This window comes from Salvelinus namaycush, chromosome 28, assembly GCF_016432855.1.
Source record: "Salvelinus namaycush isolate Seneca chromosome 28, SaNama_1.0, whole genome shotgun sequence".
Lineage (NCBI taxonomy): Eukaryota > Metazoa > Chordata > Actinopteri > Salmoniformes > Salmonidae > Salvelinus > Salvelinus namaycush.
The window spans coordinates 18,933,651-18,958,894 of NC_052334.1; the positions used below are offsets into that span (position 1 = coordinate 18,933,651).

General features: G+C 42.9%; 1 protein-coding gene across 1 annotated transcript in view; it reads left to right on the top strand.

Moving 5' to 3' along the window:
* LOC120023397 (serine/threonine-protein phosphatase 2A 56 kDa regulatory subunit epsilon isoform-like) overlaps nt 1-25,244 on the top strand; it is an 85,581-nt gene that overhangs the window by 46,237 nt on the left and 14,100 nt on the right. Inside the window, exons 2-5 of the mRNA XM_038967407.1 lie at nt 19,532-19,728; nt 24,455-24,556; nt 24,822-24,914; nt 25,045-25,175. Of these exons, the coding sequence (XP_038823335.1) occupies nt 19,532-19,728; nt 24,455-24,556; nt 24,822-24,914; nt 25,045-25,175 (523 nt within the window). The remainder of the gene's footprint in view (nt 1-19,531; nt 19,729-24,454; nt 24,557-24,821; nt 24,915-25,044; nt 25,176-25,244) is intronic.

Sequence of the window (25,244 nt, forward strand, 5' to 3'; positions counted from 1 at the left end):
GATTCAGGAACTTCTCCTTCTTTTTCTTGGATACCTGTAAGTACCAAATTTTCTCTCATGGATCTAGTTTGTATGTCTAGTAAGGTTTCCTTCAGAACGGTGTTCTCCTTTTTAATTCCATTCATTTCGGTTTCAATCTTATTGACTGTCCCTTTTAGCGCGTGTGTTTGCTTCTCCAATGTCGCAGCTTTTTCATCACTCATCTCTAGGCTTGCCTTCAACTCTTTTATATCCTTACTAACTAATTCAAGTATACCCAGTTTGTCATTTATTGATTTTAACAGATCGGTTTCGACCTTTACCATTCCCGGTGGTGAGAATATTAAATCATCAGTGTCTGTAGAAGAGTCACGTTTTCGTTTTGTAATCGGTTCCCCTGTCTTACTCTCCGTCATGTTTGGTTGTTGCCTGTTTTCGTAATATTTGTCGATAAATGTCTCTAGTTTTAGGATTTGTTTTGTGTTATTGTCCAGATTGAAGGTTATCACTCACCAGATTAAGTAGTGCTAATATTTTAGTCTAATTTAGCAGATATTTCGAATATTATGTTTTATCTTGAGGTGCTCTACATAAATCCCTTCAGTCCGCCATTACCCTTACGTTACCTTTACGTCATACGTCAGCGTGCAAGCAGTTCCTTTGTTCTTAACCCCCAGGGCAATTAAACTTTTCCCAGAGGCTGCTCCAAGACGCCGCCGGCAGAGGTATTCTGAGTGGACTTGTTGTCCGACTCAGGAGGCGTGCACACCATCCACCGCTTCCGAGTATATTGCTCGCTAATGTTCAGTCCCTGGAAAATAAAGTTTATGAGTTGACTGCGAGTATCTCCTTCCAGAGAGACATCAAGGGATGTAATACACTGGGTGTATTACGGAATCATGGCTCTCTCCAGATATACTGTCCCCGTCCATACAGCCAGCTGGGTTCTCAGTACATCGCGCAGACAGGAATAAAGAACTTCCCGGGAAGAAGGCGCGCATGTTTCAAGATTAACTACTTATGGTGTGACTGGTAAAGTACAGGAACTTGAGTCCTTTTGTTCACCTGACCTAGAATACCTCGCAATCAAATGCCAACCGTATTACCGTCCAAGAGATCTCTTCGGTTATAGTCACAGCCGTGTATATTCCCCATCAAGCAGATACCACGATGGCCCTCAAGGAACTAAACTGGACGTTGTGCAAACTGGAAACCACATCCTGGGTCCGCATTTACTGTAGCTGGGTATTTTAACAAAACAAATGCTCTTAGCAAAATGCATTGCCTGTTGCACTGCCTCTTCAAAAACTCTCAACTATTGTTTCTCCCTTCCAGGATGGCTACAAGGCCCTCCCTTTGGAAAATCAGATCACAACTACATTCTGCTCTTACCTTCCTGTAAGCAGAAACTGAAACAGGAAGTAGCCGTGCTAAGGTCTATTCAATGCTGGTCTGACCAATCACAATCCATGCTTCAAGATTTTGATCATGCGGACTGGGATTTGTTCTGGGTTGCCTCTGACAATAACAATGACATATACATGTGACAGAGTTAATCAGGAAGTGTATAGGGGAAGTTCCCACTGTGACCTATTAACCTACAAAAAATGTGGATAGATGGCAGCATTCACGCAAAACTGAAAGCGCGAACCACCTCAGTTAACAACGGCAAGGTGACTGGGAATATGGTTGAATACAAACAGTGTAGTTATTCCCTCCGTAAGGCAATCAAACAGGCAAAACGTCAGTACAGAGACGAAGTGGAGTCTCAATTCAATGGCTCAGACACAACGTATGTGGCAGGGTCTACATACAATCACGGGTTACAAAGGGAAAACCATCCACATCAAGGACACTGTCGTCTTGCTCCCCAACAAGCTAAACACCTTCTTCGCCCGCCTTGAGGATAACACATTGCCAGTGATGCGGCCTGCTACCAAGGACTGTGGGCTCTCGTTCTCCGTGGCCGACGTGAGTAAGACATTTTAAGCGTGTTAACCCTCGCAAGACTGTCGGCCCAGACGGCATCCGTAGCCCCTATTCACTTACTGATGAACCAGCTGGCTGGAGTGTTTATGGACATATTGAATATCTCCCTATTCCAGTCTGCTGTCCCCACATGCTTCAATATGTATGTTCCTGTACCCAAGAAGGCAAAGGTAACTGAACTAAATTACTGTTGCCATGTGTCATCAGGAAGTGCTAAGAAAGACTAGTCAAGGATCATATCACCTCCACCTTACCTGACACCCTAGGCCCACTTAAATTTGCATACCGCCCCAATAGATCCACAGACGATGCAATCGAACTGCACACTGCCCTATCCCATCTCGACAAGAGGAATACCTAATGTAAGAATGTTGTTCATTGACTGTAGCTCAGCTTTTAACACCGTAGGACCCTCCAAGCTCATCATTAAGCTCGGGGCCCTGGGTCTGATCCCAACCCTGGGCAACTGCGTCCTGGACTTCCTGACAGGTCGCCCCAAGGTATTGAATGTAGGAAACAACCCCTCCACTATGCTGATACTCAACACTGGGGCCCCACAAAAGTGTGTGCTCAGCCCCCTCCTATACTCCCTGTTCACCCATGACTGCGTGGCCACGCACACCTCCAACTCAGTCATCAAATTTGCAGACACAACAGTAGTAGGCCTGATTACCAACAATGACAAGACAGCCTACAGGGAGGAGGTAAGGCCTTGGCAGAGTGGTGCCAGGATAATAACCTCTCCCTCAATGTCAACAAAATGAAGGAGCTTATCTTGGACTTCAGGAGAAAGCAGAGGGAGTACGCCCTCATCCACATTGACAGGACTGCAGTGGAGAAGGTGAAGAGCTTCAAGTTTCTCGGCGTACACATCACTGACAAACTGAAATGGACCACTCACACCGACAGTGTGGTGAAGGCGCAACAGCTCCTCTTCAACCGCCGGAGGCTGAAGAAATTCACCTTGTCTCCTAAGACCCTCACACACTTTTACAAGCAATTTGCTACACCCGCAATAAAATGTTCTAAATATGTGTATGTGACCAATATATTTTTTATTGAAAATGCACAAAATGAGAGCACCCTGTCAGGCTGTATAACCGCCTGGTACGGCAACTGCACTGCCTGCAGCGCAGGGCTCTACAGAGGGTGTTGCGCCAAACGTATCACCGGGGACAAACTCCCTGCCCTCCAGGACACCTACAGCACCTGATGTCACAGGAAGGCAAGGAGATCGTCAAGGACATCAACCACTCAAGCAAAGGCTTGTTCACCCTGCTGTCACCCAGAAGGTGAGGTCATTACATGTGCATCAAAGCTGGGACTAAGAAGCTGTTTTAGAAGCTGTTTTAGTCTCTATCTCAAGGCCAACATGCTGTTAAAAAGCCATCCCTAGCCGGCTTCCACCAGGTTACTCAACACTGCACCCTAGAGGCTGCTGCCATATGTATATAGACATGGAATCGCTGGTCACTTTAATAATGTTAACATACTGTTTTAATTATTTCATATGTATATACTGTATTCTACTGTATTTTGGTCAATTCCACTCCGACATTGCTCATCCTAATATTTCTTATTTTCATTCTTTTAGATTTTTGTTTTGTTGTAAATTGTTAGATCCACTGTTAGAGCTAGGAACACAAGCATTTTGCTACACCTGCAATAACATCTGCTAAATATGTAATGTGACAATATTTGATTTGATTTGAATGCCAACTGCAAGCCTAATCGCCCAACATCAGTGCCCGACCTGACAGAATGGCACCGGAGGAGATGGCTGCCATTTTACAGGCTCCTAAACAATTGTGCCACTTTGTATTTTTTCACTTTGTTTGCATTACACCACATCAGTCACCGGCTTCATCAATAAGTACATCGATTTCGTTGTCCCCACAGTCACCGTACGTACATACCCTGACCAGAAGCCATGGATTACAGGCAACATCTGCACTGAGCTAAAGGGTAGAGCTGCCGCTTTCAAGGAGCGGGACTCTTACCCGGATGCTTATTAGAAATTCCGCTATGCCCTCAGACAAACCATCAAACAGGCAAAGTGTAAATACAGGACTAAGATTGAATCCTACTACACCGGCTCCGACGCTTGTCGGATGTGGCAGGGCTTACAAACTATTACGGACAACAATGGGAAGCACAGCCGCGAGCTACCTAATGACACATGCCTACCAGATGAGCTGGTAGGCATGTGTCACTTACCAGGTGGTAAGGGTAGGCAACACATCTGCCACGCTCATCCTCAACGAGGGGGCCCTCATAGGTGCGTGCTTAGTCTCCTCCTGTACTCCCTGTTCACCCATGGCTGCGTGGCCAAGCACGACTCCAACGCCATCATTAAGTTTGCCGACGACACAACGGTGGTAGGCCTGATCACCGACACCAGTGGGACAGCCTTTAGGGAGGTGGTCAGAGACCTCGCAGTATGGTGCCAGGACAACAACCTCTCCCTTAACGTGATCAAGACGGAGATGATCGTGGACTATAGGAAAAGGAGGGCCGAGCACTCCCCCATTCTCATCGACGGGGCTGTAGTGGAGCAGGTTGAGATCTTCAAGTTCCTTGGTGTCCACATCACCGACATGGTCCAAACACACCAAGAAAGTTGTGAAGAGGGCACGACAATGCCTATTCCCCCTCAGGATCCTAGAAAGATTTGGCATGGGTCCTCAGATCCTTATTGTTCTCCAGCTGCACCATCGAAAACATCCAGACTGGTTGCATCACCGCCTGGTATGGCAACTGCTTGGCCTCCGACCACAAGGTGCTACAGAGGGTAGTGGGTACGACTCTGTACATAACTGGGGCCAAGCTTCCTGCGATCCAGGACCTCTATACCAGGCAGGGTCAGAGGAAGGTTGTAAAAATTGTCAAAGACTCCAGCCACCCTAGTCATAGACTGTTCTCTCTGCTACCGCACGGCAAGTGGTACCGGAGCGCCAAGTCAAGGTCCAAAAGGCTTCTTAACAGCTTCTATCCTCAAGCCATATAACTGCTGAACATGTAATCAAATCTACCCAGACTATTTACGTTGCCCCTCCCCCCTTTTTTTACGCTGCTGCTAATCACTGTTTTTATCTATGCATAGTTACTTTACCCCTACCTACATGTACATATTACCTCGACTAACCTGTACCCCCGCACATTGACTCGGTACCCACCCTGGATATAGCCTCATTATTGTTATTTTATTGTTGCTATGTTTTACTTTATTTAGTAAATATTTTTTTCTTAACCTGTTTGGCGTGCAAGCCCGACGTCGGTACACTTATGACAACAGCCAGCTCAAAGTGCAGGGCGCGAAATTCAAAAGATATTTTTTTTTAAATATTTAACTTTCACACATTAACAAGTCCAAGACACCAGATGAAAGGTACACATCTTGTGAATCAAGCCAACATGTCCGATTTTTTAAATGTTTTACAGGGAAGACACAATATGTAAATCTATTAGCTAACCACGTTAGCAAAAGACACCACTATTCTTACTCCATCAGTTTTTTACTCCATCAGTAGCTATCACAAATTCGACCAAATAAAGATATAAATAGCCACTAACCAAGAAACAACTTCATCAGATGACAGTCTGATAACATATTTATTGTATAGCATATGTTTTGTTCGAAAAATTTGCATATTTCAGGTATAAATCATAGTTTACATTTCAGCTACAATCAGAAATTGCACCGAAAGCAGCCATAATATTTACAGACACCAACGTCAAATACCTAATTACTCATCATAAAACATTTCTGAAAAATACATAGTGTACAGCAATTGAAAGACAGGCATCTTGTGATTCCAGACAATATTTCCGATTTATTAAATGTTTTACAGCGAAAACAAAATGTAGCGTTATATTAGCGTAGCCACAATAGCCAGAAACACTTGGGCGCCCACGACCAGTTCACATGCACGACAGATATTAGAATTAGTTTCTTACTTTTGGTGATCTTCCGTCAGAATGTTGGACAAGGTGTCCTTTGTCCAGAACAGTCGTTGTTTTGATCTGGAACGGCAAATATCCCTCTTCATTTAGCATGGGCACTTGCCAAGTGGCACGGATCACTCCAACGTCAACAAAGTCAGAGAACGGAACACGGCAAAACTCCCGAAAAAATTTCAATAATCTGATTAAACTATATTGAAAAAACATACGTTACGATGATATGGTCACATGTATCAAATAAAATCTAAGACGGAGATGTTAGTCGTCCATAACGAGAGCAAAACAGAAGGCAAATTCATGTCCTCTTTCGCGCGCTCCAGAAACAGGAAATGGACGGTCACGTCAAACAAAGAGCTTTAATTCCACCTCAGACCAAGATAAACACGAAATTTTTTCTCTCACCGCCTCTTGACAACCAGGGGAAGGTGTATGAAGTGTATGTAGACTCTTACGTATCACGCCCATGTATAGGCATGAAGTTGAACAGAGCATCGATTTCTGACATTCCACTTCCTAGTCAGGAAGTGTGCTGCAGAATGACTTCTGTTTCACTCAGATAAATAATTCAAACGGTTTTAGAAACTAGAGTGTTTTCTATCCAATAGTAATAATAATATGCATATTGTACGAGCAAGAATTGAGTACGAGGCCGTTTGAAATGGGCACGATTTAACTGGCTACTCAATACTGCCCCTTGCAGCCATAAGAAGTTAACCAACAATGCAGTTTTAAGAAAAATAGGAGTTAAGGGCTTGTAAGTAAGCATTTCACGGTAATATCTACACCTGTTGTATTCGCCGCATGTGACAATTTTTGAGGGTATTTTGCTCTTGTGGCTGAGTGGAAGCAAATCCCCGCAGCAATGCTCTAACATCTAGTGGAAAGCCTTCACAGAAGAGTGGATTCTGTTATAGCAGCTAAGGGGGTACCAACTCCATATTAATGCCCGTGATTTTGGAATGAAATGTTCGACGGGTAGGTACATACATACATTTGGGCAAGTAGTGGGTAAAATTGTATGTAAACATTAGTGACCAGTGTTCAATGACTATCTACATAGGGCAGCAGTCTCTAACGTGCAGGGTTGAGTACCGGGTGGTAGCTGGCTAGTAACAGTGACAAAAATTCAGGGCAAGGTACTGGGCGGAGGCTGGCTAGTGGTGACTATTTAAGTCTGATGGCCTGAGATATAAACTGTTTTTCAGTGTCTCCATCCTAGCTTTGATGCACCTGTACTGTCTCTGCCTTCTAGATGGTAGATGGGTGAAGAGGCTGTGGCTCGGCTCGGGAGGCTGAGGTCCTTCATGATCTTCTTGGCCTTCCTGTGACACCAGGTGCTGTGGATTTCCTGGGGGCCAGGAAGTGTAGCCCTGTGGGATGCGTTGTGCTGACTGCACTACCCTCTGGAGAGCACTGCAGTTGCGGAGTGTGTTTTTGTGTATATTATGGATCCCCATTAGCTGCTGCCAATGCCATAAGGTGTATTTTTATCTGTTTTTTAAATGTAATTCTACTGCTGGCATGAGTTATGTGGAATAGAGTTCCATGTAGTCATGGCTCTATCTAGTACTGTGTGCCTCCCATAGTCTGTTCTGGACTGTGAAGAGACCTCTAGTGGCATGTCTTGAGGTGTGTGGTTCCGGGCTCTCTCCTCCCTGGAGGGATTACTTTTTCCTGTGGGATTACATGCTCTGTTAATTGCTTCCTTTAAAGGGAAAGTCTACTCAAACTATGTTTTTGGTATTTTTTTCATTAATCCACCCAAAAATGTTTTGCATGTCAGGAGTCAAGTTTTGCACTTTCAAGAAGGAAAGTGTCACCGGCCATATCATCATGATGATGCAAAGATGCTGGATGGATGGAGGAAGACCATCACTGGCTGGACTGGCGAACAAATTACATGAATCAACCAGGAACGGGACTGGGGCTGGTCTAATAGCAGGCATTGTACTAGACTTGGCTAACCACACGCTCATCCTGACGGTCTCCGTTATCTGTGCTGCTTTAACTTCTTACGGCTGAGATCCCGTTAACGGGATCGATATGACAACAGCCAGTAAAAGTGCAGGGCGCCAAATTCAAAACAACAGAAATCTCATAATTAATATTCCTCAGACATAGAAGTATTTTAGACCATTTTAAAGATACACTTCTTGTTAATCCCACCACAGTGTCCGATTTCAAATAGGCTTTTCGGCGAAAGCACCACAAACGATTATGTTAGGTCAGAGCCAAGTCACAGAAAAACACAGCCATTTTTCCAGACAAAGAGAGGAGTCACAAAAATCTGAAATAGAGATCAAATTAATCACTAACCTTTGATGGTCTTCATCAGATGACACTCATAGGACTTCATGTTACACAATACATGTATGTTTTGTTCGATAAAGTTCATATTTATATCCAAACATCTTAGTTTACATTGGAGCGTTATGTTCAGTAATGTTTTGCCTCCAAAACATCCGGTGATTTTGCAGAGAGCCACATCAATTTACAGAAATACTCATAATAACATTGATAAAAGATACAAGTATTAAACATGGAACTTCAGATAAACTTCTCCTTAATGCAACCGCTGTGTCAGACTTTACAGAAAAAGCACACCATGTTATAATCTGAGTACAGCGCTCAGAGCCCAAATAAGCCATAAAGATACCCGCCATTTTTTGGAGTCAACAGAAGTCAGAAATAGCATTATAAATATTCACTTACCGTTGATGATCATCAGAATGCACTCCCAGGAATCCCAGTTCGACAATAAATGTTTGTTTTGTTCGATATAGTCCATCATTTATGTCCAAATACCTTCATTTTGTTTGCGCGTTCAGTCCAGTAATCCACATTCATGACGCGCAGGTCAGACAAAGTTAAACAATTCCATTACAGTTCGTAGAAACATGTCAAACGATGTATAGAATCAATCTTTAGGATGTTTTTAACATAAATCTTCAATAATGTTTCAACCGGAGAATTCCTTTGTCTTCAGAAATGTGATGGAAAGCAGGTCACTCTCACGTGAGTGCGCGCATGTTCAGCTCGTGCTAGACACCTGACTCAAAGAGCTCTCCTTCCCTCATTCTTCACAGTAGAAGCATCAAACAAGGTTCTAAAGACTGACATCTAGTGGAAGCCTTAGGAAGTGCAAAATTACCAATATCCCATTGTATATTGGATAGGCAAACCTACAAACCTCAGATTTCCCACTTCCTGGTTGGATACTTTCTCATGTTTTTGCCTGGCCTATGAGTTCTGTTATACTCACAGACATCATTCAAACAGTTTTAGAAACTTCAGAGTTTTCTATCCAAATCTACTAATAATATGCATATCTTAGCCTCTGAGCCTGAGTAGCAGGCAGTTTACTCTGGGCACCTTTTCATCCAAGCTACTCAATACTGCCACCCAGCCATAAGAAGTTAAACAGGGATGTGTATAGAGAGTCAGATTCCTGTGGACCTGGCCTCTTCTGTGCTCCTTATTAGCTCTGCTGGCTGGCCGTCTAGCTGAGATACAGTTAAAAGGAGCACACTTACCGGGACCAGTTTCCAGTAACAGCGGGTGGAACACTGCCATACAGAAGCGAGGGTTGTGAGAGAGGAGAAGAGGGAGATTTAGAAATGTGTTACAAGTGTGTGTGTGTGTGTGTGTGTGTTTGGTAAAATACTCACAAACTATGTTCCCTCCCGAGAGTAAATCACCTTTCTCCCGGGTAACGCTGTATTTCCCGCCAAAACCAGTAGTGTCATTCTAAAGCTTATAAATAGGCCAATGTCTGGATTTGATTACAACTTTGATCGTAAATTCAAGACTGCTACCTGAGCCCTATATTGAATGAGCCCAAGCCCAAATGATTGCCGTTATCCAATACATATGATATAGGCTACTGCACATGAACTGTAATACTGTATTGACTTATATGGGCTGGAATTACGCACAGCGTTGAAACCATGATAAAGCAGGGAGAGAACATGGGATTCTGATGCAGCACATGCGGCCTACAAAGTTACATGTATAGGCTAGTGAATTACATTTACATTTTGAAATATACGGCCTATTTGTATAATTGGTAGGCTGACATATATTCCTTTTTCATAATATTTACCCTAATGTTATAAGCCTAGTAGGCTCTTTCGCTCTCTATTGTTGCTTCATTCCTTCCTCGCTTTCAACAGTTAAATTATATACATTTTGCCGTTAATCATTCTAACGATATCCAGTTAAATGAAATAAGTTTTGTCCTTAATCATTATAATGACATCCATATTATAGTACTAGAATTAGATGCAGAAGGTTTTCACTTCTCTTCACGAAGATTGAATGGTTATGGGTCTGAAATTAACTGCTATAGCCTACTGCCATTGTGAGTTTGCTCTTCTTTCAAACTGCCTGTGATTTCTATTGGCTGCTATATTTAAAATTCCACAAACAAGAGCTTGGGTACCTCTTCAAATAGTTTAAGAAATACATTTTTTTAAATTTCCAGAGATGCTGTTCTAGTCTAACTTTTCATGCATGGGACTCCAAGAGCTAAGGAGTGTTTTTTTAACCTTTCATTGCTACCCATCCCGGATCCGGGAGGATCCTCATCAAAAAAGCTGACTAGCATAGCCTAGCCTAACGCGACAGGGATATCATATAATACACTGCTCAAAAAAATAAAGGGAACACTAAAATAACACATCCTAGATCTGAATGAATGAAATATTCTTATTAAATACTTTTTTCTTTACATAGTTGAATGTGCTGACAACAAAATCACACAAAAATGATCAATGGAAATCAAATTTATCAACCCATGGAGGTCTGGATTTGGAGTCACACTCAAAATTAAAGTGGAAAACTACACTACAGGCTGATCCAACTTTGATGTAAAGTCCTTAAAACAAGTCAGAATGAGGCTCAGTAGTGTGTGTGGCCTCCACGTGCCTGTATGACCTCCCTACAACGCCTGGGCATGCTCCTGATGAGGTGGCGGACTCCTGGACAGTCTGTGGTGTAACGTGGCGTTGGTGGATGGAGCGAGACATGATGTCCCAGATGTGCTCAATTGGATTCAGGTCTGGGGAACGGGCGGGCCAGTCCATAGCATCAATGCCTTCCTCTTGCAGGAACTGCTGACACACTCCAGCCACATGCGGTCTAGCATTGTCTTGCATTAGGAGGAACCCAGGGCCAACCGCACCAGCATATGGTCTCACAAGGGGTCTGAGGATCTCATCTCGGTACCTAATGGCAGTCAGGCTACCTCTGGCGAGCCCATGGAGGGCTGTGCGGCCCCCCCAAAGAAATGCCACCCCACACCATGACTGACCCACCGCCAAACCGGTCATGCTGGAGGATGTTGCAGGCAGTAGAACGTTCTCCACGGCGTCTCCAGACTGTCACGTCTGTCACATGTGCTCAGTGTGAACCTGCTTTCATCTGTGAAGAGCACAGGGCGCCAGTGGCAAATTTGCCAATCTTGGTGTTCTCTGGCAAATGCCAAACGTCCTGCACAGTGTTGGGCTGTAAGCACAACCCCCACCTGTGGACGTCGGGCCCTCATACCACCCTCATGGATTCTGTTTCTGACCGTTTGAGCAGACACATGCACATTTGTGGCCTGCTGGAATTCATTTTGCAGGGCTCTGGCAGTGCTCCTCCTTGCATAAAGGCGGAGGTAGCGGTCCTGCTGCTGGGTTGTTGCCCTCCTACGGCCTCCTCCACGTCTCCTGGTAGCGCCTCCATGCTCTGGACACTACGCTGACAGACACAGCAAACCTTCTTGCCACAGCTCGCATTGATGTGCCATCCTGGATGAGCTGCACTACCTGAGCCACTTGTGTGGGTTGTAGACTCCGTCTCATGCTACCACTAGAGTGAGAGCACCGCCAGCATTCAAAAGTGACCAAAACATCAGCCAGGAAGCATAGGAACTGAGAAGTGGTCTGTGGTCACCACCTGCAGAACCACTCCTTTATTGGGGGTGTCTTGCTAATTGCCTATAATTTCCACCTGTTGTCTATTCCATTTGCACAACAGCATGTGGAATTTATTGTCAATCAGTGTTGCTTCCTAAGTGGACAGTTTGATTTCACAGAAGTGTGATTGACTTGGAGTTACATTGTGTTGTTTAAGTGTTCCCTTAATTTTTTTGAGCAGTGTATAATTTTCATCAAATCACAAGTCCAATACAGCAAATGAAAGATAAACATCTTGTGAATCCAGCCATCATTTCCCGATTTTTAAAATGTTTTACAGCGAAAACACTATGTATTTCTATTAGCAAAAGACTCAACCGCATATTTTCTCCATTTTTCTACCGCATAGGTAGCTATCACAAAACCGACCAAATAGAGATATAATTAGTCACTAACCAAGAAACAACTTCATCAGATGACAGTCTTATAACACGTTATACAATAAATTTATGTTTTGTTCGAAAATGTGCATATTTGAGGTATAAATCATAGTTTTACATTGCAGCTACCATCAAAAATATCACCAAAGCAGCCAGAATAATTACAGAGAGCAACGTGAAATACCTAAATACTCATCATAAAACATTTATGAAAAATACATGGTGTACAGCAAATGAAAGATAAACATCTTGTGAATCCAGCCAATATTTCAGATTTTTTAAGTGTTTTACAGCGAAAACACTATAGCATTATATTAGCTTACCACAATAGCCAAACACACAACCGCATTTATTCACCGCATAGATAGCATTCGCAAAAACCAGCAAAAGATATCAAATTAATCACTAACCTTGACCAACTTCATCAGATGACAGTCTTATAACATCATGTTACACAATACATATATGTTTTGTTCGAAAATGTGCATATTTAGAGGTACAAATCGTGGTTTTACATTGTGAATACGTAGCCAAAATGCACAAAATTCTCCGGAGATATTTTGGACAGTCATCTAATCAAAGAACTCATCATAAACTTTACTAAAAAATACATGTTGGACAGCAAATGAAAGATACACTAGTTCTTAATGCAATCGCCGTGTTAGATTTTTTAAAATAACTTTACCATAACAAACAGCTTACGTTATAGCGAGACAGCGCCTGCAAAAAGGAAGGAAAATAGGACTAAAAATTTTCCACAGAAATACGAAATAACATCATAAATGGTTCTTACTTTTGCTGAGCTTCCATCAGAATCTTGTACAAGGAGTCCTTTGTCCAGAATAAATCGTTGTTTGGTTTTAGAATGTCCTCTTCTCCTGTCGAATTAGCAACCTTAGCTAGCCATGTGGCGCGAACATGTCCATCTTCTCCTGACGCAAAGAAAGGAAAATGCCAAAGGTCGCAATAAACGTTGAATAAACTGATACAACTCGGTTGAAAAAACCTACTTTATGATGTTATTATCACATATATCAAATAAAATCAGAGCCGGAGACATCCACCGTCTATACCGAACGCTTTTCAGAAGCCAATGCTGATGTCCTTCCCGCGCCTAGGTAGAGAAAGGAAATTGTGGTCACGTCATTCCAAGAGCTCTTGTTCGACCTCAGATCAAGCTAGACACCCCATTCCACCTTCCACTGCCTGTTGACATCTAGTGGAAGGCGTATGCAGTGCATGCAAATCCATAAATATAAAGCAATTGAATAGGCAGGCCCTGGAACAGAGCATCTTTTTCAGATTTTTCACTTCCTATCTGGAAGTTTGCTGCAAAATGAGTTCTGTTTTACTCACAGATATAATTCAAACAGTTTTAGAAACTTGAGTGTTTTCTATCCAATAGCAATAATATGCATATTGTATGATCTAAAAAAGAGTACGAGGCCGTTTAAATTGGGCACGATTTTTTCCAAAGTGAAGATATCGCCCCCCCCCTATTGACAAGAAGTTTTAAGGAGAGAGGCCAGTGGAGCACAGGTGTGTGCGTATTACGCAAGAGGCAATAAGTTCAATTTTTATGCATAACCCATCTTTAATTAGCTAAATATGAGGCTTATACTGCATTGAAAGTATTACCTGAAAGAGGTAGGCCAGGACATCAATCTAAAAACATATATTATATATACACACACACACACACACACACACACACACAGTACCAGTCAAAAGTTTGGACACACCTACTCATTCAAGTTTTTATTTTTTACAATAGAATAATAGTGAAGACATCAACTATGAAATAACACATGGAATCATGTAGTAACAAAGTGTTAAAGAAATCTAAATATATTTTATATTTGAGATTCTTCAAAGTAGCTGCCCTTTGCCTTGATGACAGCTTTGCACACTCTTGGCATTCAATTAACAGGTTTGCCTTGTTTAAGTTAATTTGGGATTTCTTTCCGTCTTAAAGCGTTTGAGCTAATCAGTTGTGTTGTGAAAAAGTAGGGGTGGTATATAGAAGATGGCCCTATTTGGTAAAAGACCAGGTCTATATTATGGCAAGAACAGCTCAAATAAGCAAAGAGAAACAACAGTCCATTACTTTAAGACATGAAGGTTAGTCAATCCAGAAAATTTGAAATTTTCATCAAGTGCAATCGAAAAAACGAAGCGCAATGATGAAACTGGCTCTCATGGGGACCACCACAGGAAAGGAACACCCAGCGTTACCTCTGCTGCAGAGGATAAGTTCATTAGAATTAACTGCACCTCAAAAATTGCAGGCCAAATAAATGCTTCAGAGTTCAAGTAACAGACATCTCAACATCAACTGTTCAGAAGAGACTGCTTGAATCAGGCCTTCATGGTCGAATTGCTGCAAAAAAAACGAAAGGACACCAATAATAAGAAGACTTGCTTGGGCCAAGAAACATGAGCAACGGACATTAGACTGGTGGAAATCTGTCCTTTGGTCTGATGAATCCAAATTTGAGAGATTTGTTTCCAACTGCTGTGTCTTTGTGATGCAGAGTAGGTGAACGGATGATCTCCGCATATGTGGTTCCCACTGTGAAGCATGGAGGAAGACGTGTGGGGGTGCTTTGCTTTGGTTTGGGATGAGTTGGACTGCAGAGTGAAGGAAAAGAAGCCAACAAGTGCTTAGCATATGTGGGAACTCCTTCAATAAGGTTGGAAAAGCATTCCTCATGAAGCTGGTTGAGAGACTGCCAAGTGTGTGAAAAGCTGTCATTAACTTCTCTATGATATGTGGGACGCTAACGTCCCACTTGGCCAAAAGCCAGTAAAAATGCAGAGCGCCAAATTCAAATATATTACTATAAAAATCAAACTTTCATGAAATCACACATGAAAGACACCAAATTAAAGCTACACTTGTTGTGAATCCAGCCAACATTGTCTGATTTCAAAAAGGATTTACGGCGAAAGCACACCAAACGATTATGTTAGGTCAGTAGATAGCCACAGAAAAACACAGCCATTTTTCCTGCCAAAGAGAGGAGTAACAAAAAGCAGAAATAGAGATGAAAATTAATCACTAACCTTTGATCTTCATCAAATGACACTCATAGGACTTCATGTTACACAATACATGTATGTTTTGTTCGGTAAAGTTCATATTTGTATCCAAAAATCTGAGTTTTTAGGCGGAACGCTACTGTCTCACTTGGCAAAAAGCCAGAGAAAAAGCGCCAAATTCTAATTAATTACTATGAAAATTACTATAAAAATCAAACTTTAATTAAATCACATATGAAAGTTACCAAATTAAAGCTACACTGGTTGTGAATCCAGCCAACATGTCATCCAGCCAACATGTCAGAATTCAAATAGGCTTTTCGGCGAAAGCAAACAATGCTATTATCTGAGGATAGCACAATAGTAAACAGAGAAGCATATTTCAACCCTGCAGGCGTGACACAAAACGCAGAAATAAAAATATAATTCATGCCTTACCTTTGACGAGCTTCTGTTGTTGGCACTCCAATATGTCCCATAAACATCACAAATGGTCCTTTTGTTCGATTAATTCCGTCGATATATATCCAAAATGTCCATTTATTTGGCGCGTTTGATCCAGAAAAACACCGCTTCCAAATTGCTCAAACGTGACGACAAAATATCTCAAAGGTTACCTGTAAACTTTGCCCAAAAATTTCTAACTACTTTTGTAATACAACTTTAGGTATTTTTTAACGTTAATAATTGATCAAATTGAAGACGGGATGATCTGTGTTCAATACAGGATTAAAACCAACTATAGCCAGCTTTCTGCTCACGCGCTTCTATCTAACAGGACACTTAATGTGACTCTCGTTCAAGATGGCTGTACTTCTTCATTACACAAAGGAATAACCTCAACCAACATCCAGTGGAACCGGTAGGAACAGCAAGCAGGTCCCTTAGAAATCTGGTTTCCCAATGAAAACTCATTGAAAAGAGTGACCTCAAAAAAACAAAAAAATCTGAATGGTTTGTCCTTGGGGTTTCGTTCTGTTATACTCAGACATGATTCAAACAGTTTTAGAAACTTCAGAGTGTTTTCTATCCAAATCTACTAACAATATGCATATCTTATGGGGATGGGTAGCTGGCAGTTGAATTTGGGTATGCTTTTCATCCAAACGTGAAAATGCTGCACCCTATCCTAGAGAGGTTAAGGCAAAGGGTGACTACTTTGAGGAATCTCAAATATAAAATATTTTTAGATTTGTTCAACACTTTTTAGTTACTACATGATTCCATATGTTATTTCATAGTTTTGATATCTTTATTGTTATAAAATGTAGAAAATAGTACAAATAAAGAAACCCTTGAATGAGTAGTGTCCAAACTTTTGACTGTGTGAATCTAGAACAGGATTATCTATTTTGTAATCTGAATGGAATTGAGGGGGAGTGCTTGCACGTGCACTGATTTTAAAGCAACGATATTCGAGTGAGGCTGTGTTAAAAAAAATCTCTTCACAATTAAAAAAATAAGTGACCGCTCAAGCCAGATGGAGATGGGTAAATTAGACACGCATTCGGTCTGTATATTATAGACTATGCTGCAGTAAATGTAGGCCTACCTATGACAAGAAACAAAGTTACCATGATATGATAGATCTACATGCATTGTGAACTGCGCTCCAATTTGAGATGGGCTGTCTGTTCCCACCCTGAGCGTTGATGGTTTATCATGCAGAGGCCACAGAGAAGCCATATTTAAACATTTCGTATCATTTCACGCCATGCTGTTCTTATATCCTGAACGAAAATATAAACGCAACATAAGTGTTGGTTTTATGAGCTGAAATAAGAGCTCAAATGTTTCTTTTTTGCAAATTTGTTTACATCCCTGTTAGTGAGTGTTTCTCCTTTGTCAAGATAATCCATCCACCTTACAAGTGAGGCATATCAAGAAGCTGATTAGACAGCAGGATCATTGCACAGGTGCACCTTGTTCTGGGGACAATTAAAGGCCACTCTAAAATGTGAAGTTTTGTTACACAACACAATGCCACAGATGTTTCAAGTTTTGAGGGAGCATGCAATTGGCATGCTGACTGCAGGAATGTCCACCACAGCTCTTACCAGAGAATTTAATGTTAATTTATTTTCCATAAGCCGCGTCCAACGTCTTATTCGAGAATTTGTCAGTACTTCCAAACGTCCTCACAATTGCAGACCACGTGTAACCACGCCAGCCCAGGGACCTCCACATCCGGCTTCTTCACCTGCGGGATTGTCTGAGACCAGCCACCGAAACAGAGGAGTATTTCTGCTTGTAATAAAGCCCTTTTTGGGGGGGGAAATGAATTCTCATTGGCTGGGCCTGGCTCCCCATTGGGTGGGCCTATGCCCTCAGACCCAGCCATGGCTGCGCCCCTGCCTAGTCATGTGAAATCCATAGATTAGGGTCTAATGAATTTATTTCAATTGATTTCCTTATATGAACTGTAACTCAGTAAAGTTAGTTGTGTTTATTTTTGTTCGGTATGACTAATTATTTACCGGTTTCTCGCAGTTATTTATCCTGGGAAAGGGGACTGGTTTTGGGCGGTAAATCTCAGTAACCGGGTTTTTGCCATTCAACCTTAGTGTGTGTGTGTACACTAACTGTTGGTTAAACAGGCTGTAGGTCTGTGCAGGTTGGAGCCTCCTCATCCTCAGTGCTCGCTCTCAACTTCTGATTTAACTGCAGATAGAGATCGAGACAATCACATTGTCAACAGTACGATGGTCGTAATCTACAATGACCAGTTCGTGTACTAGAATGACCTGGCTGTGATCTAGAATGTTCTGGTCATGTTCTAGAATTACCTTGTCGTGTTCTAGAATGACCTGGTTGTGCTCTGGTCTTACCTGGTTAACCCAAAAGAGGGTGTTATTCCATGGAGCCCCGCCCCCCCCATCTGCTCCGCCTCCGCTGCCATCTTCACCTTGCCAACAGTCTCCATGGCAGCCAGTGACATCAGCGTGTCAATAAGGACCAAGTGGACCTTCTCCAGATCATTCAGACCGAGTGAAGCAGACCATGAGCCAATCATGAGAGAGCAAAGGATCAATGATAGGAGTAATGTTAGGGTTATAAGAATGCGCGCACACACTAACGCACAGTCCTGATGGGCGTGTGGCTGAGGTCTTCCTCTATGATGGCCACATCTTGGTCCCTGGGCTCTAGGCCCCTCTTGGTAAGGAGCTGCAGCATGGCGGAGTTGGTGTGTTTCCTGAGTTAATTAAGCAATTAACATCGCATCATGTTTAAGGTCATGTAAAAATGCCCAGTTGCCCATTATTTTGGATACCGTGTCTAGAAGAGATCTCTTGACTTTGAAAGAGGGGTCTTGAAAGGACCATAGGGGCTTTAAAGGTGTGTGTGTGTGTGAGTCACCAGATAAACCCAATTGAACACATGGGAGATTCTGGAGCGTTTTCCACCACCATCAACAAAACACCAAATTATGGAATTTCCCGTTGAAGAATGGTGTCACATCCCTCCAATAGAGTTCCAGACACTCTTAGAATCTATGCCAAGGCACATTGAAGCTGTTCTGGTGGCTCGGGGTGGCCCAACACCCTATTAAGACACTGTTGGTTTTGCCTTTATCTTGTTTGTTACCTGTATTGCCCTGTGTAATGCCATGTTGACAGATGCTTGGCTGAGAAGACCGTAGATAGTTTAGTGTAGATACTTAGTCTTAGGGATGGCCTGCGATGAGGTCACTTTTATCCACTTTTTATACCACCTGTTTAAACTGCAGGCACTGACTGACTATATAGATATACCCTAAGTATAAGTACATATAGCCTGGATTTAAGATCTTGTGCAAACTGGTTTCTGATGGAAGCAATTTCATGTCTGGATCAGGTTCCTCTGATTTCTACTGTATGTATGGTCTTTGCGCTTCTACCTGTACTACGCTGGTAACAGCGAGAGCAACATCCACAGTAATCTGACTACAGTGACATGCTGCAGTAATGAGGGACCTGTAGGTTCGTGTGGCGTGTGGTCCGTTGCCTCTATAGCAGCTCATCTCTTACGTAATCATGGAAGACTGAGTTAGTTGGATTGGTTCATCAGGGTGAATATATAAAAAATTAACAATTGAAGGTCCTTTAAAATTCACAGCTTTTCCTTTCCTCATTCACTCTCCATCTCTACTCCAATGTTGTCCTCCCCCTCTCCACCAGAAGTCTCCCTATACTAGTAGGCCTCTACTGACCGTTTCTCGTTCTCTCCCTATGTGTGTAGACGTGCCAGCGCCGGAGCAGCCGGAGCTGTTCCTGAAGAAGCTGCAACAGTGCTGTACTGTTTTTGACTTCATGGACACGCTGTCTGACCTAAAGATGAAAGAGTACAAGCGCTCCACGCTCAACGAACTGGTGGACTATGTCACCGTCAGCAGGGGCTACCTGACAGAACAGGCCTACCCGGAGGTTGTCAAAATGGTGAGGCCACAACACATTGTGCCTTAAAGTAAACTAACTCCTAGCCACGCTACAATTTTAGTTTGTAAAATCCCAGAGGGTTTCTGGTTCTTACAGACTACTCAGCTTCAGAGTAGTCTGTAAGAACACGAGTACCCATCTCCTAGTTTACCATTTATTTTGAAAAGGGATGTAATTGGATATGATGGTTGCTAGCCTAGGATTCTGGGAGTAAACAATAAGGAATAGATGTCAGTTCAACATCAAATATATACAAAGGATAACTACACTGAAGAAAAATAAGCGCAACATGCAACACTTTCCAAAATTTTACTGAGTTACAGTTCATAAGGAAATCAGTCAGTTGACTCTTCTAAGGGAAGATGGTGCCGACAGAGGGTCACCTCGCTTCTAGTCCTTAGGAAACTATGCAGTATGTATTATTTCTTAAATTGTTAGCCCAGATAATCTCAAGTGTTTTTACATACAGCCGGGAAGAACTATTGGATATCAGAGCGACGTCAACTTACCAGGAATACAACTTTCCCGAAACGGATCCTTTGTTCAAACCACCCAAGGCATTCTAACTGATTCCAGAGGCTGACCCAAAACAACGTCGCCTCAGAATAGGTAGACGCAGCGGCCTTCTGGTCAGACTTCGGAGGCGCGCACACCACCCACCGCTTCCGAGTATATTACTTGCTAATGTCCAGTCTCTAGATTACAAGGTAGATGAAATTAGGGCAAGGGTTGCTTTCCAGAAAGACATCCGGGATTGTAACATACTCTTTTTCACAGAAACATGGCTCTCTGGGGACATGCTGTCGGAGTCTGTACAGCCACCGGGATACTTTGTGTGTCGCGCTGACAGGAGTAAACATTTCTCCGGGAAGAAGGAGGGCGGGGTTGTATGTTTCATGATTAACGACTCATGGTGTAATTGTAACATACAGGAACTCAAGTCCTTTTGTTCACCTGACCTAGAATTCCTTACGATCAAATGCCGACCGCATTATCTCCCAAGACAATTCTCGTCGGTTATTGTCACAACCGTGTATATCCCCCCTCAAGCCGATACCACGACGGCCCTCAAGGAACTCCACTGGACTCTATGGAAACTGGAAACCATATACCCTGAGGTTGCATTTATTGTAGCTGGGTATTTTAACAAAGAAAATTTGAGAACAAGGCTACCTAAATTCTATCAGCATATTGATTGTAGTACCCAGGCTGGCAAAACCCAATCAATGCTACTCTAACTTCCACGATGCATACAAGGCCCTCCCCCTCCCTCCGTTCAGCAAATCTGACCATGACTCCATTTTGCTTCTCCCCTCCTATAGGCAGAAACTCAAAAACATGATGCACCATTCAACGCTGGTCTGACCAATCGGAATCCACGCTTCAAGATTGTTTTGATCACGCGGACTGGGATATGTTCCCGGGTAGCCTCAGAGAATAATAGATTTTTACGCTGATTCGGTGAGTGAGTTTAAGGAAGTGCATCAGAGATGTTGTACCCACTATGACTATTAAAATCTACCCTAACCAGAAACCATGGACAGATGGTGGCATTGGCAAAACTGAAAGCGCAAACCACCGCATTTAACCATGGAAAGACGACCGGGAATATGGCCGAATACAAACAATGTAGTTATTCATTCCGCAAGGCAATCAAACAAGTGAAATGTCATTATAGGGACAAAGTGGAGTCGCAATTCAACGGCTCAGACACTTATGTGGCAGGGTCTACAGACAATCACGGACTACAAAAAGAAAATCATTCACGTCACGGACACCGCCATGCTTCCAGACAAACTAAACACCTTTGCCCGCTTTGAGGATAACACAGTGCCACCGAAGCGGCCCGCTACCAAGGACTGTGGGCTCTCCTCCTTCATGGCCGACGTGAGTAAGATATTTAAACATGTTAACTCTCGCAAGGCTGCCTGCACAGACGGCATCCCTAGCTGTGTCCTCAGAGCATGCGCAGACCAGCTGGCTGGTGTGTTTATGGACATTCAATCTCTCCCTATCCCAGTCTGCTGTCCCCACATGCTTCAAGATGGCCACCATTTTTGTTCCTGTACCCAAGAAGGCAAAGGTAAAGGTAACTGAACTGAATGACTATTGCCCGGTAGCACTGACTACAGCATTGACTACAGCTCACACCTTACCTGCCACCCTAGACCCACTGCCATTTGCATACCGCCCCAATAGGTCCACAGACGATGCAATCGCCATCACACTGCACACTGCCCTATCCCATCTGGACAAGAGGAATACCTATGTAGGAATGCTGTTCATTGACTACAGCTCAGCATTCAACACCATAGTACCCTCCAAGCTCATCATTAAGGTGGAGGCCCTGGGTCTCAACCCCGCCCTGTGCGATTCGGTCCTGGACTTCCTGACAGGACGCCCCCAGGTGGTGAAGGTAGGAAACAACATCTCCACTTCGCTGACCCTCAAGACTGGGGCCCCACAAGGGTGCATGCTCAGTTCCCTCCTGTACTCCCTGTTCACCCATGACTGCGTGGCCATGCACACCTCCAACTCAATCATCAAGTTTGCAGACAACACAGTAGTAGGCTTGATCACCAACAACGATGAGACAGACTGTAGGGAGGAGGTGAGGTCACTCAGAGTGTGGTGTCAGGAAAACAACCTCACTCAACGTCAACAAAACAAAGGAGATGATCGTGGACTTCAGGAAACAGCAGAGGGAGCACCACCCTATCCACATCGACGGGACAGCAGTGGAAAGTTAAGTTCCTCAATGTACACATCACGGACAAAGTGTAATAGTCCACCCACACATACAGTGTGGTGAAGGTGCAACAGCGCCTCTTCAACCTCAGGAGGCTGAAGAAATTTGGCTTGGCACCCAAAACCCTCACTAACTTTTACAGATGCACAATTGAGAGCTTCCTGTCCGGCTGTATCACCGCCTGGTACGGCAACTGCACCGCCCACAATCGTATTGCTCTCCAGAGGGTGGTGCGGTCTGCACAACGCACCACCGGGGGCAAACTACCTGCCCTCCAGGACACCTATAGCACCTGAAGGCCATAAAGATCATCAAGGACAACAACCACCTGAGCCACTGCCTATTCACCCCGCTATCATCCAGAAGGCGAGGTCAGTACAGGTGCATCAAAGAGACTGAGAAACAGCTTCTATCTCAAGGCCATCAGACTGTTAAACAGCCATCACTAATACAGAGAGGCTGCTTCCTACATAGACTTGAAATGATTAGCCACTCTAACAAATGGATCACTAGTTACTTCATTAATGCCACTTTAATTATGTTTATGTATCTTCCATTACTCATCCCATATTTATATACTGTATTTTATACCATCTATTGCGTCTTGCCTATGCCGCTCGGTCATTGCTCATCCATATATTTATATGTACATTTTCTTATTCCATCCTTTTACTTAGATATGTGTGTATTAGGTAGTTGTGGAATTGTTAGATTACTTGTTGATATTGCTGCACTGTACAAGTACAAGCATTTCACTACACTCGAATAACATCTGCTAACCATGTGTATGTGACCAATAAAATGTTATTTGGATTTTATTTTTCATTATGCCCTAATCTATGGATTTCACATCACTGGGAATACAGATATGTTTCTGTTGGTCACAGATACCTTAAAAAAAAGGTAGGGGGGTGGAGCAGAACTTGTCAGTATCTGGTGTGACGACCATTTGCCTCATTCAGTGCGACATCTCCTTCGCATAGAGTTGATCAGGCTGTTGATTGTGGCCTGTGGAATGTTGTACCACTCTTCAATGGGTAGCATGTCTGGTGAGTATACAAGGCTCTAAAACAATGTTGGAGGTGGCTTATGTAGAGAATTTAACATTCCATTCTCTGGCAACAGTTCTGGTGGACATTCCTGCAGTCAGCATGCCAATTGGACCCTTTAACTTGACACATCTGTGACATTGTTTTTCGTGACAAAACTGCACATTTTAGTGACCTTTTATTGTCCCCAGCACAAGGTGCACCTGTGTAATGATCATGCTGTTTAATCAGATGGATGGAACATCTTGACAAAGGAGAAATGCTCACTAACAGGGATGTAAACATTTTAGAGAAATAAGTTGTGCGTATGGAACATTTCCGGGATATTTTATTTGAGCTCAAGAAACTTGGGACCAACACTTTACACGTTGCGTTTATATTTTTGATCAGTATAGTCTCAAGAACCAAGGACTACAAAAAAGGTAAGGCTCGGCTAGTGGCTAACACATGGCAAACCATGTAACACTCTATAGAAAGAAAGTCAACACCAAATGCGTAGGTATAAAGGAGAGAGGATAAACTTACTTAGTCAATAACACATCCATTGAAGGGAGATACACTTCAAAGGATAGGACTATAAACTAAATTTTAAAAAACTAACCAAAACAATTCAATCAGGTAACCACCTTGACTGGAATCAGGTGAACCTACTTAAGGTGTGGGGGAAGGAAGTCCCGATCTTCAGTAAACAGGAAGTGGGAGTGACGGATGGTAGGTGGCGAGTGGAAGAGGGTGGGGAATTTTCTGCTGTTTGTATTTAATTTAATTTAGCTAGTTGACAAGAACAATGCCCATTCAGTCAACATTTGGGTTTCACATCAGTATTGAAGTGCCTGAGTTGGCTATAAAACTGATTGTTATATTACTCTGTCAATTGCCTTACTTTCCAGTGAAATCAGTTGATATACCCCTTTATCCTGTCTTCCAGGTGTCTTACAACATATTCCGGACCCTTCCGCCCACGGACAGTAATGAGTTTGACCCAGAGGAGGATGAACCCACACTCGAGGCCTCATGGCCGCACTTACAGGTAACAGCATAGGCTAGAATTGATGTATACGTTTTTGTGAGTATTCGTTCTGTCTTCATTTGGAGACTGAGTTTCGTCTCCCCCCCCCATGAGAACCTTCCTGGTGTCATAGCTATTTTTGATATAATGTTCTTTTGTATGTGGACATTTGAGCTATTATTACGGGTCTATTGTCAGGTGTTCATTCTCTCACCCCCGTTTCTTTGTAACTGCTGCTCTGCCTCCTTAACATCTCCATCGCGCTCTTTCTTTCACTGTATCATAGCTGGTGTATGAGTTCTTCATACGATTCTTGGAGAGTCAAGAATTCCAGCCCAGCATTGCCAAAAAGTACATAGACCAGAAATTTGTTCTACAGGTGAGTGAGACTGTTACATTGAAGCTGCACTTTAAAAAATGTAGACTAGTGTTGTACAAGTTTGAGGAGTTTGTAGTTGTTTCATATCTTTTTCTTTCCCTTTTTGTTCTTTCTCCCTGGCTCTCTGTAGCTCTTGGAGCTCTTTGACAGTGAGGACCCTCGGGAGAGAGATTACCTGAAAACAGTCTTACACAGAATCTATGGGAAATTCCTGGGGCTGAGGGCTTTTATACGAAAACAGATAAATAATATTTTTCTACGGTAAGACGGCGCTCCTCATTCTCTACTCAGACCGTCGTGGTACTTTCACTGATGTTTCACTAACGTTTG